At 36.7% G+C, this 18,608-nt stretch overlaps 1 protein-coding gene across 2 annotated transcripts in view; it reads left to right on the top strand.

Moving 5' to 3' along the window:
* The window catches only part of Satb2 (SATB homeobox 2), a 175,270-nt gene extending 157,796 nt beyond the window's left edge, over positions 1-17,474 (top strand). For both annotated transcript variants that reach the window (XM_058580352.1, XM_046447569.2), the window contains exon 11: positions 16,227-17,474. In XM_058580352.1, the coding sequence (XP_058436335.1) occupies positions 16,227-16,688 (462 nt within the window). In that variant the 3' untranslated portion in view covers positions 16,689-17,474. The remainder of the gene's footprint in view (positions 1-16,226) is intronic.
* The last annotated feature ends 1,134 nt before the right edge of the window (positions 17,475-18,608 follow it).

Here is an 18,608-nt window from a genome sequence, read left to right as displayed (position 1 = left end):
CTTATTACTATATATAATAGAATGAATTATGTTTAGTGGCAAGTCACTGAAAATGAAGTGTGTGTGTTGGGAGGGGGTAGTCAGGAGAAATACTGTCATTGATTTCTTTGTCACTACCATTCAATGAAACGAATCTGGACTGGCTGAACCTAAAAATGGCTGTCTCTACTAACCACTCACCTGCATCAAAGTTCTAGGCAACAGAAGAAAACCAAGGGACAGTACTTGCCTTTCTTAACCCTTTCTGATCAAATGCAGTGTTTCATTTTGAAAATGAAACTGACTCCCCTGAGGCCTTTGAAACTTTAATAATACACAATAAATAAAATCATATCTAATAACTCAATGGTTTCATGTGGCACCATCATCTTCTAGATGTACTGCAACTGCGGAAACATAAATATTTGCAGCCTTCGAAAGCCCAGTTTCTATTTGCTAAATAAACTTGGCTGGCTTTAAATTCCTCTGTGTATGGTCATTAATACAATCCACTTTGACAGCATTTAATTAAAGTGCTTTTCTCTATTAAATTCATTAAAAGTTCTCCCCCCACTCCACATTGTATGACTGCAGCCCAGATGCTGAGCAGCAGGGACCTATAAGCCTTTCTCTAAAGGACTTCTCATTTCTCTTTGTAAAGTGTTTATTATACTCCATTTAGAAACTGTTAAATGTGACTTAGAAAGAAAGTCCGGTTCCAGGACACGTTCTCTATCCCTTCTTCAATCCCTGAAAAAGCAAATGTTAGTTTAACTTGTCTGAATAAGCATTTCTTATGTGCATATTTTTCTCCTACTCTGTCAACACTATCCGGCATTTAAACTGAAGGGTAATGAAGATATGATTTCCATGTCAGGATTGGGGAATTTGCATTAGTTCTAAACAGGTACTTGGCTTGAATACATTTGCCTGCAGATTGAGGGAGAGTGAGCGCAAGGGTCGAGTATTAATAGATTATTGACAGTTTAATGTCTTGGCACCTACTTAGCCCATGAAGTATAATAACCAGGAAGCTGTCTGATATGAAAGCAGTCAATAGCATTTTCAATCAAAACCTTTCAGTTAATTGCTGGTTGACCTTAGAGATTTCCTTTAGGCAATACCATTCTTAGTTTAGACCAATAGGACCGTATTGATTTGTAAAGAGTTTATTCAGAGATGATTATTTAATGCCCATTGCTCCAGTACATGTGGTAAATTTTGCCTTTTCTGTGTCTGTCATATGAATTGCCTTTTTGGCGGTGCTTGTTGCAAATATTCTCTTTACCAGCTCTACTTTAAAAATATTTCATTAAATCTGTTCTCTTCTCAGAAATAGAAAGTTGGGATTCTTGAAGGCACACATGATCAAGTGTTTTAATATGATAATAGAGTTTTGATAGAATTCTCTGCTCAGTCTGGAATTATAATTCCAACAGAGGACCTGACAAAGCTAGAAACTATGCTCTCCAGAATGGTAATTATATAATACCTTAGAAGCACTGTACCTTAAAACAAAAATGTTCTTTAATGCCAAAATGCTTTTTGATCTAAGTATAAGCAAGATGGCTTATATTTGGTTTCTAGAGTTTCTGTGCTTAACATCCATGATTTATTTAGTTTTAGTTGAATATTTTTAAAAAACAGATTTTGATAAAATATAAATAAGCTACAAAGGCAGGCAAGATGCAGTAGAAATAGTTTATGGCTCGAAATCTAAACCATTTGCTTCGCTTACTTTGAAATGTGTCATGTTAGAGCAATAGAGGTTGAATCAAAGTAAGAGCAACAAATATATACTTTGAATTAATTTTGTTACTTTCTTTGTTGGTTCTTCACACAGGTTAACTTTATTCATTCTACTCCAAAGAAAATAATTTTGGCATTTAATATTTGTTTTGGACAAGACACTCAGGGTTTTGTACATAGACAACATCCTCTCATATTTTACTCAGTCAAGAGCCAGTACCATCTTGAGATTTTATTGTGATCCGTATGATCCAGTTTTAAAAAGTACTTCTAGCTTCTATAAATTATGTTTCAGTTTAATTCTTTGTCTTATATGGATTCTCCAATTTTTATTTGTTGTTTTGCTTCCAGCAAATTTTCTTGTCATAGAAAGTGCTGCAGACCTTTGGAGTTCTAGTGATAGTAGAAATAGTTGGGGAGAGGGAAAATGAAGCAAAAGGATAGATATGTCAATTTTCATCTTTCAGAGCAATGATGCCATATATGTTTATCTTTTCAGTATAAGTAATTTTCAATTAGGTATTTTTTTTTGAAATTAGAGAACTTCATGAATCACTGTATGAGATTATTAGCCTATGCAAACTGTACAAGTGCCTATAATAAATAACTATAAACTAAGTGTAATTCCATTTTTCCCAGGAATAAGTATAATTTTTAATGAGTGCCCATGTGGACTTGCTACCTTCCCCCCTTAGAGCTATTTAGATGAGTTCTAAATTGTCAGAAAACTTTCAGTTTGCCTAATATGACTATTGCCAGTACAAAAGAATTATGGACATTTAAGAAGTTTTGAGTTTCAGTTGTTTATTTGAAGCATGGTGCCTTGACACTGTGGAGAGAGGAACGAGAATGGACGACCATGATACAACATATAAGGACAGAAAACCTCAAAGGGTTATGCAGATCCCAAACCTGGCCAGTTGGAGGACCCAGGAGACTGCCAAGAAATAGTGCTGTTAAGGATCACTTACCAAATTTGCCATTAGAGGAACTTTCCAGAAAGGGGGACAACAGAACAGTGGCGCAAAGGTGGGGATGTGAACCACGTGAATGTGGTTGGTGCACAACCTGCAAGGTCAGGAACAAGGAACAAGATGGGACAGAAGCACAAGCTGCTGCCAGGTTCAGAGTTTCCTAGGACACCCAAGAAACCCTGTCCAGTCTGAAGGTCACGTTACGCTTTAGCAAGATACTCCGTTGGCTATGGCAGGGAGGACTTCTGGGAGAAGTTATGGTAATTCAGGCGAGAGATTATGAGGGTCTGAATTATAGCAGTACAGAGAGGGGAATATTTATTCAAAAACTGTCTAAAAAGAATCATCATCAGTACATGGGATTGACTAGATGTGGAGTTTAAGAAGCAGCCGTCGGTGAGATCTCTATGATCTTGGCTGGGGCAACCTGAAGGGGTTAGTCTGGAACACCAGTTGAGAGCATTAATGATTAATTCCCTGCTAATGTCATTTCTAAGTATGTTTGTTTTGTACTGAGTTCTCAGCTATTAAATTAAATCTACCCCTAAGCAAATTCACATTTGAAAGTATAATGACTTGACAGTTCCAGCTTTTGAGGACGACCTACCCAGAGTGAGCAAATATGCTCCGAAAAGCCAAGGCAATGTGGCGTGGAGACAAAATTGGACTTGCTCTGTGGATCTGAGGAGATAAGGATGCTGAGTAACTGGCCTTCTGGGAATATCTTGGTCATCTGCAGCTTCAATACTGGAATCTTTCTTGTGGGAAAAGGAATTGCCAGTCTAGTTACTTTGCTCTGGGGAATCAAGAACTGAGGTTTCTCCTCCCAGGGATCAGCCATCGATCGCACCCTGAGAGAAAAAAAAAACTCATTTTCTTGAGGGATTCATGTGTTTGGCTATTTCAACTTTCCATGTCTCCCCAGGTGTGCCTGACACAAAATGTAGAATCAAAAAATCTCCCCTTACCCTGTTTTAGGAAGATCATTAATGTGGAAAATGTAAAATCAGCATCTCTGTAACTAATGACAAGTGGTTTAGAATTGAAAATACTCTAGAATTGACAGCCTGTAAGTTTTTGGTAACTAATATCTCATATCATTTCATTTTTCCATTTCTGTTTTTGGGGGAGGGGTGTACCCGGGATTGAACTAAGGGGCACTCGATCACTAAGCCACATCCCAGCCCTATTCTGTATTTTATTTAGAGACAGAGTTTCACTGAGTTGCTTAGGGCCTCACTTTTGCTGAGGCTAGCTTTGAACTTGTGACCATCCTGTCTCAGCTTCTGGAGTTGCTGTGTGATTCCAGGCATGGGCCACTGTGCCCAGCTCCATTTCTTTTTCTCTTGAACGAAAACAATACCAAGGAGGCCAGTATCTGATAAAATTAAATGATGTGGAAAATTAAAGAGTATGTTTGATAAAGCCTCATTTGACACCTTTTAAGCATTAAGCCACAAGGAATCTCTGCTGTCATTCCCTGGAGCCCAATGACCACTGCCTTATGGGCTAAGGAAAAACTCTTCTTTGATCATTTGACTTTGTTTACCCAGTTCAGACTTCAGGGTATAATAAACTGTAATCTGTCAGTGGTGTGGTAATGCCAGATATTTTGTCTTTTACCAGAGTAGCTGATTATAAAATACTGCTTAAGATTTGCTTTCTATAAAGGGAATATTTGTACTTTTATGTGTTTGATTCACACAGTGCAGTTTTCTGAAGTCCTGTTATTAAGTGGTTACATCCAGAAAGCAAAAACTATGCTGAGGTAGTATTTTATTGGTGAGCATCTAATATTTTCACTAACTATAATTGTCAGATTGTTCTGACTTCTGAATTCCCCGAACTGTTAAAAATATACAGGAAATGTGGCCGATCATGGGATTCTAAAGAGACTGACGTGAGGCCTCAGACACATGGGTTACCTTTCCCCCCACACACACACTTTTTCATTCAAATAAAGAATCCAATCCAAACACCCTTTCTCCTTAAATAATCCAAAGTCTATCCTTTAAGAAGCTGGAAAACAACATCATTGTGATGTCACTGGTGCCATCACCATTTTCTTGATTTAAAAAAATCAAAATTTCAGAGCTCACAAATCATGTATCACTAGCATTGATTGGGTTCACATTTTTATTTCAAGTGAGAATTATTCAGCCAACAAAATTAACTGTTCAAGAATTTTAATGAGTCATTCTTATCATGAACCTTTTGCACATCTTTCATGCTTGGTCTTTTGCCATTGATGAGCTATTATGAATCTCCAGGTTAGTTCTTTTAATACCATTTTGAATTCCTAGGACCCAAGTCATTTTAAACTTTTGTGCTCCTCATTTAGTTACCCTGTTTATCTTTAACTATTTAAGAGCCTCTTCTCTCATTCAGGCTAGTGCCAAAGCCACTCTTTTCCTGCATTAGTCCAATACACCAAGTCCTATATTCATTTAAAAGTCAGACTCACAGAGGTAACCATCAGCCCTGTCATTTCCATTCTACTCTTTGCTCATTTTAACACAAATATAAAATCTTTAGAAGACACTTCAGTATTATCTGTGTTTCGAATATGACCTTCAAACAACAGGCCTTGTCTGTGAATATTTAGGTTAAGTTTTGTGTTCTGGGAAGACAATGGTATAGTCTGGAGGAGGTATGTGGGAACAGGGAGAATGTGAAAGCTCATGGATGGAAGGCAAGGGAGATTGGAGAGGGTGGAACAGGGAGCAGTTTCTCCCAGGCATAAGGATGCATGTGTGCTTATGAGACACTCTTCCTGAACCTCTCGTGGATTCTGTTTTTCATGTGTGTGAAATGGTTTTGTTGCATTTGCCCTAAATGAGCAGTAACCCTGCTTTTTTAATAGCAAGGGTAAAATTGTTATTAGGTTCAGTATGCACCCATGCTCCATGGAAAGAGGACTGTTGTCTGTGCCCTCTTGGTGTCTGTTTGATTAAGGTTTGGATACTCATCCCAGCCCTGCTAATTATCAGTTCACCTCATTACAGCTGAGAAGTAGCTAACTCTCCCCCCTCGTTAGTGTTGAAGGATTTTGACCCTCACAATAATCAGGTTAATGACTGCAGCACTTTTTGTTTTTTATCCCAGAGTATACCAAAGTGGTTGGTATAGTTGTTCCCAATTTATTACTGAAGAGGAAATGATATATACCAAAGGCTATTTCAAGATCCATGCTTCCTCCAACACCCAAGTTCATTTTAACAGATCATTGTGTCACAGTGTTGTTATGCTTTTATCTTTGACCAGAGTGTTTATTTTGAGAAGCAATTATTAAACTGCATTAAAAACATACACAGTCTTGCAGTAGTATCTTGGTTACAGTATTAAAGGAAACACAGACTAAGGCTGGATGAAATTGAACACATATTTCCATGTTAGACTTCCTACCATTTTGCTTGTTTGTATTGATTTATTTTGACATGGTCTTCTTTTATTGAGCACCACTTTTTTTCCCCTTTATCCTTTCTTTCTCTTTTAAAATCCCCTTCCTATAGTGATATGTGCTAAAAGCAATTGTAAAAGGAAACCAACTTATATTAAACCTGCCTGGAGTCAAAATGTAATCTAACACCTGTAGTCTGCAATTTGTCATCACTTCATGGATACCTTTTTTTTTTTTTCTTTAATAACAGATTTCCTGAGTTTTGACCTTAGGATACTGTACAATCCCAAAAAAGCAACAAGACTAAACCATAGTTTTTAATAAGTCTTATAATGTTAGGATGTGAAATTACAACCATAAAAACCAACTCAAGTAACATCATTTGAAGTTAGAAATAGTGCTGAGTTGTATGCCTGGGAGAATATGTTTTGCCTGTGAAAATGAATGATAAAGTTAAGAGGCAAATCATGCATGTGTAATTTCCCCTACTCCTGTTCTCTAAGGGCTTTCTAGGTAATTTGGTTCAAGGCAGGGTGTTTCTGAATTTTAGAGTAAAGTGCCTGGTTATCTTTAGGAGGAGGTAGGGCTATGTGTGATTCACATAGTAATGAGAGTTTTCAACTGTTCTGATCTCAAGACCACTTTATACTGTTACTATTGACCATCCCAAGACTTTGTTTTATATGTATATATGTATCACTATTACCGTGTTAGAAATTCTTAGAAATTTAAAAACTGTTTACTAATTTAAAAATAATTATAGATAATATGCATACATTGAATGATATATTTTTCTGAAAATATAGCTATAATTCTAAAACAAATGGAAAAGTAACAGTGTTTTATATGTTTTTTGCAAATATTGTACTGTATTTTAATGAGAGGCAACTGAATCCTCATAATTGCTTCTGCATTTAATTTAATATGTGGTTTTGGTTGAAGTCAATGAAGAAAATCAAGCCTCAGACAAACATGTAATTAGAAAAGGAAGAAATATTTTAATAGCCTTTCTAGATAATTACAAAATTCTTCTTTGATAACTATAGAAAAACTTTATAAGTGGCAATTCCTTGAAGGTTAGTTGCAAAGTGGAATTGAATCTGCAACCGTATTGAACACTTCATACTTTTTAGTGTATTCATTGGTCTATCTTGTACTTTGAATGGATCTTTTACTGATTCATGACTTTGCAACATCATGCATTGATCACTTGGAAAATGTTAGTTTGCTCTTTTATGCAGATCTTACAAATTTTGATACATTTCATTGTATAACATCTTTAAAAAGAAAATTAAAAACATTTTGTTAAATCACCAGTATCATTAGAGAAATCTTGATGTATTGGGAAGCTATTAGGCTTATGGTGGCAGTTATAAGTTTTCCAAGTTTCTAATTTTTTCTTGAAAGGTCAAATTTTATCACTGGCAAACAATACTATAAGATTTTTTTTTCTTGAAATGGCAGGCTTACTTTGCTTTTAAGAAAAAGTCTGCTAAATACCCAAATCTGAATACAATTTTTGTTAGTTGTTCTTTTAGATAAAAATGGTATTCCATGATAAAGGTGACTGCTTCTCCTGCCACTCAAACAACTGCAACCCAAACATTCTTCTTAGAGAATGAGTGCTTTGTCAAGACAATCATATTGCTTGGGTATGGTTCAAAGTGCTTTATGTGAATGTCTCATTTCCTCACACCAAGTATTAAACAGGTATATACTCCAATGTTGAGCTTTAATATACATAATACAATTTTACTGCTGTATTAGGGATATTCTTACATGAAAGTAGCATCATTGTTGCCATGAACTTGCAGGAATGAACACCACAGCTACTGGTACCATTTGATACCACTGCCTTGATTGCTGCTGGCCAGTTTTCCACCATTATTTTGTACTATGCGTGCAAATTTCAGCACCATCAAAAAGGTGAATAATATCTTAGTTTTACTATGAAAATATGAGGTATAGGGATTCTCCCAGGGGTCTGCAGACCATGTTTTGAGAACTGCTAATAATGAATGTCTTCCCACAGGGATGTCATACTGTATGTATAGAAGGTGTCACCTTGAGTGGGATTATGACCTTGAAGTTCAATTCCATGTGATACATGTTTCAGTGGTAACTTCCATGTGCTAGGTGCCATGTTAAGAACAAAGATATATATAGTATATGAGTGAGAGAAATAAGAGAAATCTAGTCTATGAGTATATGAGTAAGAGAAATAAGAAAAATCATTACTAGACATGCCTATTTGTAGACCTGTAGATCTTTTAGGTTAAATTACAGATTTTTTAAATTTGTTGCTAATTTTTTTTATTATAAGTATATTAATAGAAAAATGCATTAATTTTGTCCCCAAATTACTGCTGGTTCTTAAACCCTCCTCACATTTTTAAAATGACAATTACTACTTATTGAAACTTTACTTATGACAGAAATTCTACTAAGTACTTAGCATATATTATCTCACCTAATCCTCTTAATGCTACAGGGAAGATTTTATAGATGAAGAAACACTGGCTCAGAGTAACTTGCTGAGAGACACAAGTCTACTAAGCAGTTGTGGTTGGGGAATTCAAAACCATAAGTTTGTAACCCTAAAACTTGTGCTTACCACTTCTATATACTGTTATATATGGTTTATGTAATGCCATAACATTTTTATTTTAACATACAAATGAAGAAAAAAAGCATATCCCCACCCTTAATATACACTAGAGTTATCACTATAGCTAGTGATAACTATTTTTACCTATTAGATGTAGTTTTACTAAAAAGGGATAATATCAAACAAAATAATAAATAATTGTGTTGAACAGGCATAGTAGCTGGTCTGAAAGTAAAGGAAAAAAAACGTGGAATGAGTTTAGTGCTGCAGAACAAGACACACAGAGCCCTCACTGAGTACCAGCACATAACTCACAGCCCAATTGGTGAGACACATATATCATCATTACATTAATATTTATATTAGTTATTAATCATTAATATTAGGTTTTCCCTGCTGAAGTCAGGGCCAAAATTAATGGTCTCTAATGCTGATTTTGGAAAAAATAATATTTAGAAGGTAGAGCTAAACTGTTGAAACTTTAATTATACTTTATATCTAGTAAACTGTTTAAATAACAGCATATACTTATCTATTTAGCAAGTTCTAATTGAGTTATGCACAAGAACTTTCAACCAATTGTTCTCATAACTGTCAAATGTATTTTTTCTTGGAACTTTTAGTAGAAGAATGCTTTTCTTCTTTGAACCCATTATTTTATATTTTGTTGTCATAGATGAGGTGAAATGAAACAAATCAAAGTCATTCTGATATTAATGCAAAATAAATGTAGACAAAAATCATCTTGTCTGTGTTCTCCTCTGCCATTGCTGTGCTTATCCTTCAGGCCCAGACAATGTGGGTGAAATTTTCTCCTATGGGTGAATCTTGTCATGGAGAGGCATGTGTGGTTACCTGGGAAACAGTTTTAACCTGTTCCAGCATTGGATCCACCACCCTATACAGTCACCTCCTTAATAATTTCTCATTTTCTCTGTATAAAAAAGACCACAAAGTCTTGGCTTATTATAAGTAATCCCGTTCACCCCATAATGATACAGTGAATTATATACTTTCCTAAACTTAATCATTCAAGATCTTACTTCCTTCCCTGCAGGCAAGAACCATTATATTTTACACATGGCTCCCAGCTGGTTTTCATTGAGGCCTTCAAAATCTATTTGAACGCTGAGAGCTTTAAGAAGAGCTGCTTTATCTTTCTTAGTCAGCTTTTGTCATGGTACCATGAGGTCCTTTTGTTTTCAAAATTTTCAGTTTTGAAGGCAGAGAAACAACATGTGTCTATATTATAATTGTGCTTTGTGACTGGTCAGAGGGAGCTTTCTGGGTTTTATTTTGAAGTTGATGTCCCCTGAATATATTTACAGCTTCTTTTCCTGCATTGCTAATTTCATGTCCATTTATGTACATATGTGTCATATTTCAGCCCAAAGAGATTGCAGTAAATAAATAAAAAGGAACTTACTAGGCTTTAAACTTTCTATTTGTTTGTGTCCCGTAACTTATTTGTCAACCCTTCATTGTTGGGTACATTAATAGGTTCCATTATTGTAGATATTCCATGAAGACTTGATAAGTAGATGCATTGCTTTTTTTTTACTCTGTTAAGTCTGATTGTTTTCAACGTAACTCGCTTTCAATATGATAAGCAGCATGGATGAAGAAGGCATCCATCAGTTAAATGTAAATTAGCCATTCCTTTGAGAATAGTAGAATCAGTGCACACTTCTGGTTGTGATAATGTTGCTATTTGTGATACATTGGTGAAAATCTGGTAATGTATTACCAGCTGGGTTTTTCTTACTTTGAATGTGGATGTATGAATATTCCCCTTCTCTCTAATAGTAGCAGTTTCCAACTCCCAATCTTTTTGGCTAGGTTACAGTTCGTTATGAGTCTTTGCATCACCCTGATGGTAGCTTGCCAATGCCCCACATACTACGCCCTGGCTACCTATCAGTTGTCATTTCTCTCTAGCACAGGTTGTCCAACAGTGCTTGTGATAATGGAAATACCCTGTCTCTGTGCCATTCTGCATGGTAGTGCAGAAGTGACACCACAGAACTCTAGAAATGTGGCTGATGTGACGGAGGAGCTGAGGTTTTTCTTTTTTAGCTTTAATTAATTTAAATAAAAATAGTTGTGTGTGGCCAGTGGCCACTGTCTTGGGCAGTACAGATCCTATAAGCTGACTTTTTATTGCTTTTCAAATGTATCACATATATTCTTGTCTCTCAGCCTTTAATCTAGAGCGTTCTTCTTGGCTTGTCCCTCACTTCCTCCAGGCCTCTGCTCCAATGCTGCCTCCTTGGGGAGCCTTCTTGGAGTCACCTGATCAAAATACCTTTCCCTCCCCACGGTGGTCCTCTGTGTATTGCTGTATTATTGCTCAGGTAGTATTTATTACTAGAGTATCAGGTAGTAATAAATACTTTGTGGTCTGTCTACTCTGGAGACTTTTTTCAACTTTTCTATTTCTAATCTTGTTCATAGAAGGCAGGAAAACATACTGTTTAAAGCATGGACTTTAAAATCAGCTGCTTTAAAAACTCAATTCTGCTGCTTATAAGCTATGTATCTCAAACAAATTTGGAACTCCAGTTTTCCCATTATAAATTGAGGATAAAAATATCTACCTCCAGGATTACTGTGAAATAGAATAACATAAAATTGAAATAGCAATTTAGGCCAGTGTTAGACTCATAGTAAGATTTCACTACTATTATTTTGTTTTGGAAGCTTCACTGCTGTGAACCCTAATTGTCATATTGAAAATCAAACAGAAGCTATGAAAAGGGAAAAGATTTTTAAATAAAGCTTCCAGGACTCATTTTACAGGCATTATCAGAAATGAGTTTGTGGACTAGATTAATTTGAGTTCAACTATTATAGAGAAAAATTCAAACCAAAATAAACCTGGGATGAATTGATGGTCTTTGATATGTACAAAGATCAAGAGTAAAAAGGAATGGATAGCTATCTTTACAAAATGATACCTTTCATTATTTGGGAAAATCACAGGAGGAGAGGTGTTGTACCTTAGAAATAGGTAAGGGTCAACTATTAGGTCTATTAAGCATTTTTTATTGATATGGTGTAATTTACATACAGGAAAATGCATAGATCTTAAGCTCAATAATCTTTTAGACACATGTACATCCTTTCAGTCAACATCCAAGTCAATATAGAGAATGTTTTCTGCATCCCTGCAGTCTATCTCCCACCCCTTCACTCAGTAGAATTCATAGGTAAACATTATACTAACATTTATCATTGTAGGTTTTTCCTATTTTTTTCCTGTCCTTGAGTATTTTCTAGGTTTTTTACTCATTCTTGACTTTCACATAAGTGGAATAATATAGTCTTCCTCCTCTTATCTGACTTCTTTCACTCAACAATAAATCTGTGATAGTTACCCACATTGGTGCATATAGCAGTATGTTTCACACTGCTCTATTTGTGAGTTTGCCACAATTTATCCAATCTATTGGTAGATATTTCTGTTGCTTCCAGTTTGGGGATTTTGTGATTAAAACTGTTATAAACATATTTTTAGGAGGACAAAGCACTCATTTCTGTTTTTACGCAGTGTATGTGCAATTAGCTTTAGTGGGTGCTACCAATAGGCCATTTTCCCCTCTCCACTGGGCCTGTTTTGAAAAAGGGGAACAGGATGAAACTGGAAAGTCTATAGATTTGGACAGTTTTATATAAGGAGTTGGGATGATGTTCAGCTAAATCCCAGAATTACTACAACTTGAGTGTGTGCAGAAATAGTTGTAGAAGAGGATGTCTCTTCTCAAGTCAGCAGGGCATTCTCTATCTTGGTTGAAGTAATTGTGAATTCAGTGACTTAAACAATTAACTCTCCAGAAATATATCTCTGCACTGTCAAATGAGCTTAGGAACAGGACAGTTAATATGTCCATTCACGAGGAATCAATGACACAACCCTCCAAGCACTTGCTAGGAACACAGACCAGACTTGATTCATTCAAATTAACTAAGTGGGAATTGGGAACATGCTCTGGGAAATTCAGACAGAAAAACATAGGATTCAGTTAAGCAGGAGTTCAGAAACCTGTCTTGTGAAGAAGAGCTAAAAGAATTGATATTATTTAGTCAAAGATGTGTGAAAAAGAAGAAAAGTTGGCTGGATTTTGCCCTTTTCCTGGGAGTTTTAGGAGAGTGGCTGGAGCCATTTCCTCCCCAGGGAAGACGTCTTATAGGCATTAAGCTTGACTCCTGGACTCCATTTTGGCACAAAGTACTTACTCCACTCAAAGAAAGCACTACATGATGTTAAGAAGATTCTTAGCAATTGACTAGAGAGGACATTACACAGTGCTTTTGTTAGGAATTATTGTCTAAAGACAATCATTCTCTGCCTGGAGTAATTAGAACATTTTGGAGGAATGAAGATAGTTGGGACAGATAACTTTGGGAATCATTTCATCTTGGATATTATGTATATTGTGGTTAAAAGGGAGTTATAGCCAAAGAAAAGTGGCAGCATAAGAGAAAAAGCTCCGCTCCAGCTTTTTGGTGACTCACAAGGCAGTTTCACTTCAGAGATGCCCATTTTGTCATTTTATATTTTGACTGCTTTTCCCTTTCCTGTTAGAAGGTGCTAGAATTATCACGTAATCACCTTCACGTAGATATTGTCATGTCGCCCAAATCACTATTCTATGCTGCCTGACCAGAAACTACATTTTTACTTCTTAGAGAATCTCTCTTGATGTTATTTCTCTTAAGAAACATCTTCCTAGTCCTCCAGTGTCCCCTGGAAACCCACTTTCTCAGGCTGACATCTCCCTATGCTTATGATTTCCAAATCAGAGGATTCTCCGGAGATGATGTATGTTTCCAGCTAATCCAAATAACACCTTCATGAAGAACTGTAGGATTAAATTCTGATTAATCCATGTAAAGTTTTTAGAATTGCATGGCCCAGAATAGGAATTCAGCAAGTGGTAGCTATTATACTTGTTCTTTCTCTATTTCATATTTCACTTTTTCTGTGCATATGTATTTCTATGCTCAGTTCTAAGAAGTCAGGAGGAGGAGGAGGAGGAGTGCAATGGATTGGGCCTAAGGAGAAGAACAAATGCTATCATTCAGAAAGATTATAGTAACTTCAAAGTATAGTTTTGGAAAATCTCTTTAAATCTAACCAATGCACAATGGAAAACCCCTAAAGAACCAATCTAATTATTCAATTAAATGGAACCGTTATGCTGACTTTTACTACAGAAGGCAAGCATAATTTAGAAAATGGGGCATTTTAATTCTCTTTTGTTTTCCAATTAACGCAATTGCTCTAATAGGGAGTACTCGTGCTAGAATATATGTCTTTCGAGCATGTATTCTGTACCTAATGCCAGTTTCTCTTTGTTTCTCACCAAAAATGACAATCCTCACCTGCAGCCACAGAGGTTATTTAGTGCATTGCTCATGTCGCCCACATCACGGCTTCAGAGCAAATACCTTCCTGCTGTCAAAGCCAACATGAGCAGGGCAAGCCCACACGCAGCTCCACTTTCCCTGGCGGGGATAATTAGGATGTTGAAGTAACGGGTCTCACTTTTTTGCTGATGCCAGCTTACCACAACAGACCACATGAGTTTACTCTTAGTTGAAAGTGGTAAAGAAAATGCTAAGAACACTGATTTTAATTGGTCAACATTATTTGGACGTTAGTGCCACCATTTTACAGCCCTGTGTTTCAGACTTCTTTCTGCCACCAGCCGTCAGCTTTCATTAGGACAGATATTCTCATTCTGCTTTTGATTATTATTTGAAGAAGATTATTTGAACCAATTGAAACCTTTTCTCTTGTCACTTTATTTTATCTAATATTTATTAAATCTTCTGTAAAAGGCTAACATTTTCACTTGATGGGGAAGTAATTTTTCATCATAGACCTCTGAGACTGGGATAAATGTCAGAGGTTCCCCCCCCCCCCCCCTCATTGCTTGCTTTGATGTTGGTGCTTCTTAGGAAAAGAAAAAAAAGTTGGGTCACATGAGTAGTGCCTGATGGTGGGTAGGGATGTTGGTGGATGATGCTATAATTGAATTTTTAACTAGACATGTTTTCTTCACTGATTGGACTGATTTGCCCTGAACTCTGGAAAATGTTTAATTGTGGGTGTAGTATGAAAAAAATATTGCATAAAATATGAGAGTCTGGTGAAAGAAGAAATGTGTTTTTCAAAGGTTAGACTCACTATTCTAAAAGGTCTGAGCATAGAGAGTGTGGCAGTTGCCTCTGGAGGTGACCTCACACAGTTTACTAGGTACAGTCATGGTAGCCTTCTACTTATATGATGTGCTGGAGTTGTTAAGGTGTGTGCAATGCTGAGGTTCCTCACTTGATGTCATGTTCCCTCTCCACGAAGTCCCTGTCACAGACCTGTGGTGAGAGGTCTGATGGTCTCCCCATATCCCTCTCTTTCTTTAGTCAGACTGAAGGAGTTAATAAATTAATATTAGAATGGGAAATTTTTTCACATAGAGAAACCTTTCACATAGAGAAACAGTGGTGAAGCAGTAATGGTGAAGATCAAGAGTAAAATTACCTGGGTAGAATCTTTTTACATGAATGATGAATAGGTAGAAATAAAAGATAAATTATTTAAATTGTGAAAACTGGAAAAGTGATTTTGAAATTGTATGTATATTGTTTAAGGATCAAAGTCAAGACTAAAAGAAAATAGTTATTCCTGATTGTACAAAGGATTCATTTCTCTAGTTCAAGTCCCAACTATTTCTAACACTTGAAGAATAATTATGAGTCTGTTGGTGCTTGTGATTATGATCTACTGGTAAACTATGATCATAGGCCAAATTCAGCCTTATTGAAACACACCCATGCTTGCTTACTTAGATTGGAAAGAGTTGATGAACTGTGTAAGATATTGTGTAGTCCTGCAAAGTCAACAATATTTACTCTCTAGCCCTTTACTGAAAAAATTTGCCTATCCCTAATTTAAGAACACTGTTGCTTATATCCATTGTGCCATTCAATACAAAAAATCAATACTTACAACATTCCTGGGAGTCAGTTTCTTATCCTTCCTTTGTAAATGATGGAATTGAAGTCCACAGATGTGACTTACTCAAGGACACCCAGCTAAGTAGAAAAGTCTATACTTGAGCCTCTGGGATCTTATTGTAGAGCACAGTTTTCCTCCATGTCCAGTCTTTGTCATTAGCTTCCAGAGAGGTGGCATCTCTTGGTGTGGTTAAAGGTAGGGAAGACTCTGAAGCCAGGTTGCTTGAATTTAGATGACCTTGGGCAGCAAATGACTTAGCTTCTTTGTGCCTCAGAATTTAAATGCTGGCAGACATGACTAGAGTTGAGCCCTTGTCCTATAGATAAGATCCTGCCCATCTCCAGACGTTGTTTAGGTGTTTCAAAATTTGACTTTACAAATGACTGCAGCCTAAGTAGATTTCTAGATTGCACATTTTTTGCAGTGGGCTGGTGACTTTTGAAAGGTAAAATCATGAGTCAAATGTTCGTTTTTTTCCCCCTTTTTATTTATCAGGTCCTTCACAGACAGCAGTCACAGCCAACCAAGGAGAGTTCCCCTCCCCGAGAAGAAGCGCCTCCCCCACCTCCTCCCACCGAAGACAGCTGTGCCAAAAAGCCCAGATCTCGCACAAAGATCTCCTTAGAAGCCCTGGGGATCCTCCAAAGCTTTATTCATGATGTCGGCCTGTACCCTGACCAGGAAGCCATCCACACCCTCTCGGCCCAGCTCGATCTCCCCAAACACACCATCATCAAGTTCTTCCAGAACCAGAGGTACCATGTGAAACACCATGGGAAGCTGAAGGAGCACCTGGGCTCTGCGGTGGACGTGGCCGAGTATAAGGACGAGGAGCTGCTGACCGAGTCGGAGGAGAATGACAGCGAGGAGGGCTCCGAGGAGATGTACAAAGTGGAGGGCGAGGAGGAAGGCGCTGAGAAAAGCAAGGCTGCGCCTGCTGAGATCGACCAGAGATAATGTGAACTCCTACCAGGCAAAGCAATACCCCGGTCCAAGGATTTTCTGTTTTAGTTTCTTTAAAAAAAAAAAAAAAATTTTTTTTGGCTTTATTTTATTTTTGTCTTTTTATGTCTGTTTTATTTTTCTTACTCTTTATGACATTTCTTTGTTGCACAGGATACACCGATAGACTGAATAAGTTCAGTATTTCTGAATCAGACATCGCCTTGGCAAAGACACTAAAGTGTTACACTTTTACAGTTGACTGGACCATAGTAATTGTAATCACAGGAGACTCTGCCTTCGTTATCCTTGCACTTACGGAAGAGACATCAGGCAAGTTCTAGGATGAGAAGACCTACGAAACAAATGAAGGAAGCTACAAGTGTGTGTGTATATGTATATGTATATATCTCTATATTTACATATATATATTGAAATTGCATGGGACAGAGAACTTTACAATCTGAAAGAATAGACTGTGAAATGAGTTCTTAAAGAAAAGACTTGTTTATGTATTAAAAAAACCACTTCACAGTGAGTCGCTTTGGCTTTTTGATAAACTGCGGCCTGCTCTCAGGGTGGGGTGACTATTTTTGAATTCCTATTTATTTTTTTGTGTTTGTCCCTGATTTTTTTTTTTTTTTATTCTATGGCTTCCTATCTGGCAGCTTAATGGGTAAAATTTTTGAGGTATGTATTTAACAAAATAAATCAACACTGCCAAAAAAGAAAAAAAAAAAGAAAAGAAGAAAGTAAAGTGAAAAAAATCAGGGCACATTCAAACAATATAAGTCAAATTACTCAGAAAGACACAATGAACATATACAATAACTCAATAAAATGACTCGCTACGTTCCGTTATTCAGTTTGTCATCACTGTAGTAAACAGATGCATTTCTGAAGAATTCCAGATAAGTAAAGCTGAAATTGAGTGCAGAGGAAACTTGTCCATTTAGTGCAGTCTTGATAGATGACAGTTTTGACATTGGACAGATGGAATTCATTCTATGAGCCACATTTTGTTGTGAAATTTATTTACCTGCTTGTGGCTTCAGATCTTAAAATTATTAAGCCTGCTCATTTAAAAGTTGTTCGTTGTTGCTGTTTTTTTTTTTTTTTTAATAGAAAAATAGTTCAATGTAATGTTAAGTTAGGAAAGAAATTGCTGCCCGGTTAAAGGGGCTCCCTCTCAAATCGATCTTTGTCCTCCCTTTCCCCAAATCATTTCTTATTTCTATTTCACTTTGAACTTCCTCTTTGTACACATTCCATCCACTTAAGCCAAACATTTTTCAGTCCTTGATCTTCCAAGCCTCTGTCCCTTTCCCTGGTATTGCATCCCTAACAAGAACCTGTTTTTGAATCATTGTGCAGCTCCAGGCCATAGAGTAAGTGAAGCGATTTCAGTAGAATCACCTACTCATCATGAACAGAAACACTGTCCCAGTTACCCACATAGCAATTACCTGACGTAAAGCAGAACTAATGCCAACTGGCTGTTTAGTGGAATGAGCATTAAAGCTGCAATCTGCTATAGTTCTCCAGCTCTCTTTCAGCTTCCATTGGAAGCACCAGTAGCATTACTTCCCACATACAGTAATTGCAAGAGGAGATTTCCCTTCAGGACTGGCCTAGTGAACCTGCTCCGTGCTTTCCAATGGCCACTCAACAGTCCCACGTGATTTAATTTTTTTTTTTTTTGAGTTGTGCTCTCATGCAACCTTGTCAAAGACCTCATGCAATATCACTTTGAAAGTTATTTTCTGTTTACTACACAAACATTGTAATATAACTGTTAATACTATTTATATATTTGAAAGGTATAAAAGGTAGGAGTTAAAAAAAAAACCTCTATGTGTAGATATTAACTCAGAACTTACAATATACAGGGAGAAGACATGTTGCAATACAAGCTAATTCTAGCTGCTCAGTAAC

This window comes from Marmota monax, unplaced genomic scaffold, assembly GCF_021218885.2.
Source record: "Marmota monax isolate L192 unplaced genomic scaffold, Marmota_monax_Labrador192_F-V1.1 WCK01_AAM20220418_F8-fsc00007, whole genome shotgun sequence".
NCBI classification, from domain to species: Eukaryota; Metazoa; Chordata; class Mammalia; order Rodentia; family Sciuridae; genus Marmota; species Marmota monax.
The sequence above is the reverse complement of the archived record's forward strand: the minus strand, read 5'-3'. Positions and strand labels throughout refer to the sequence as shown.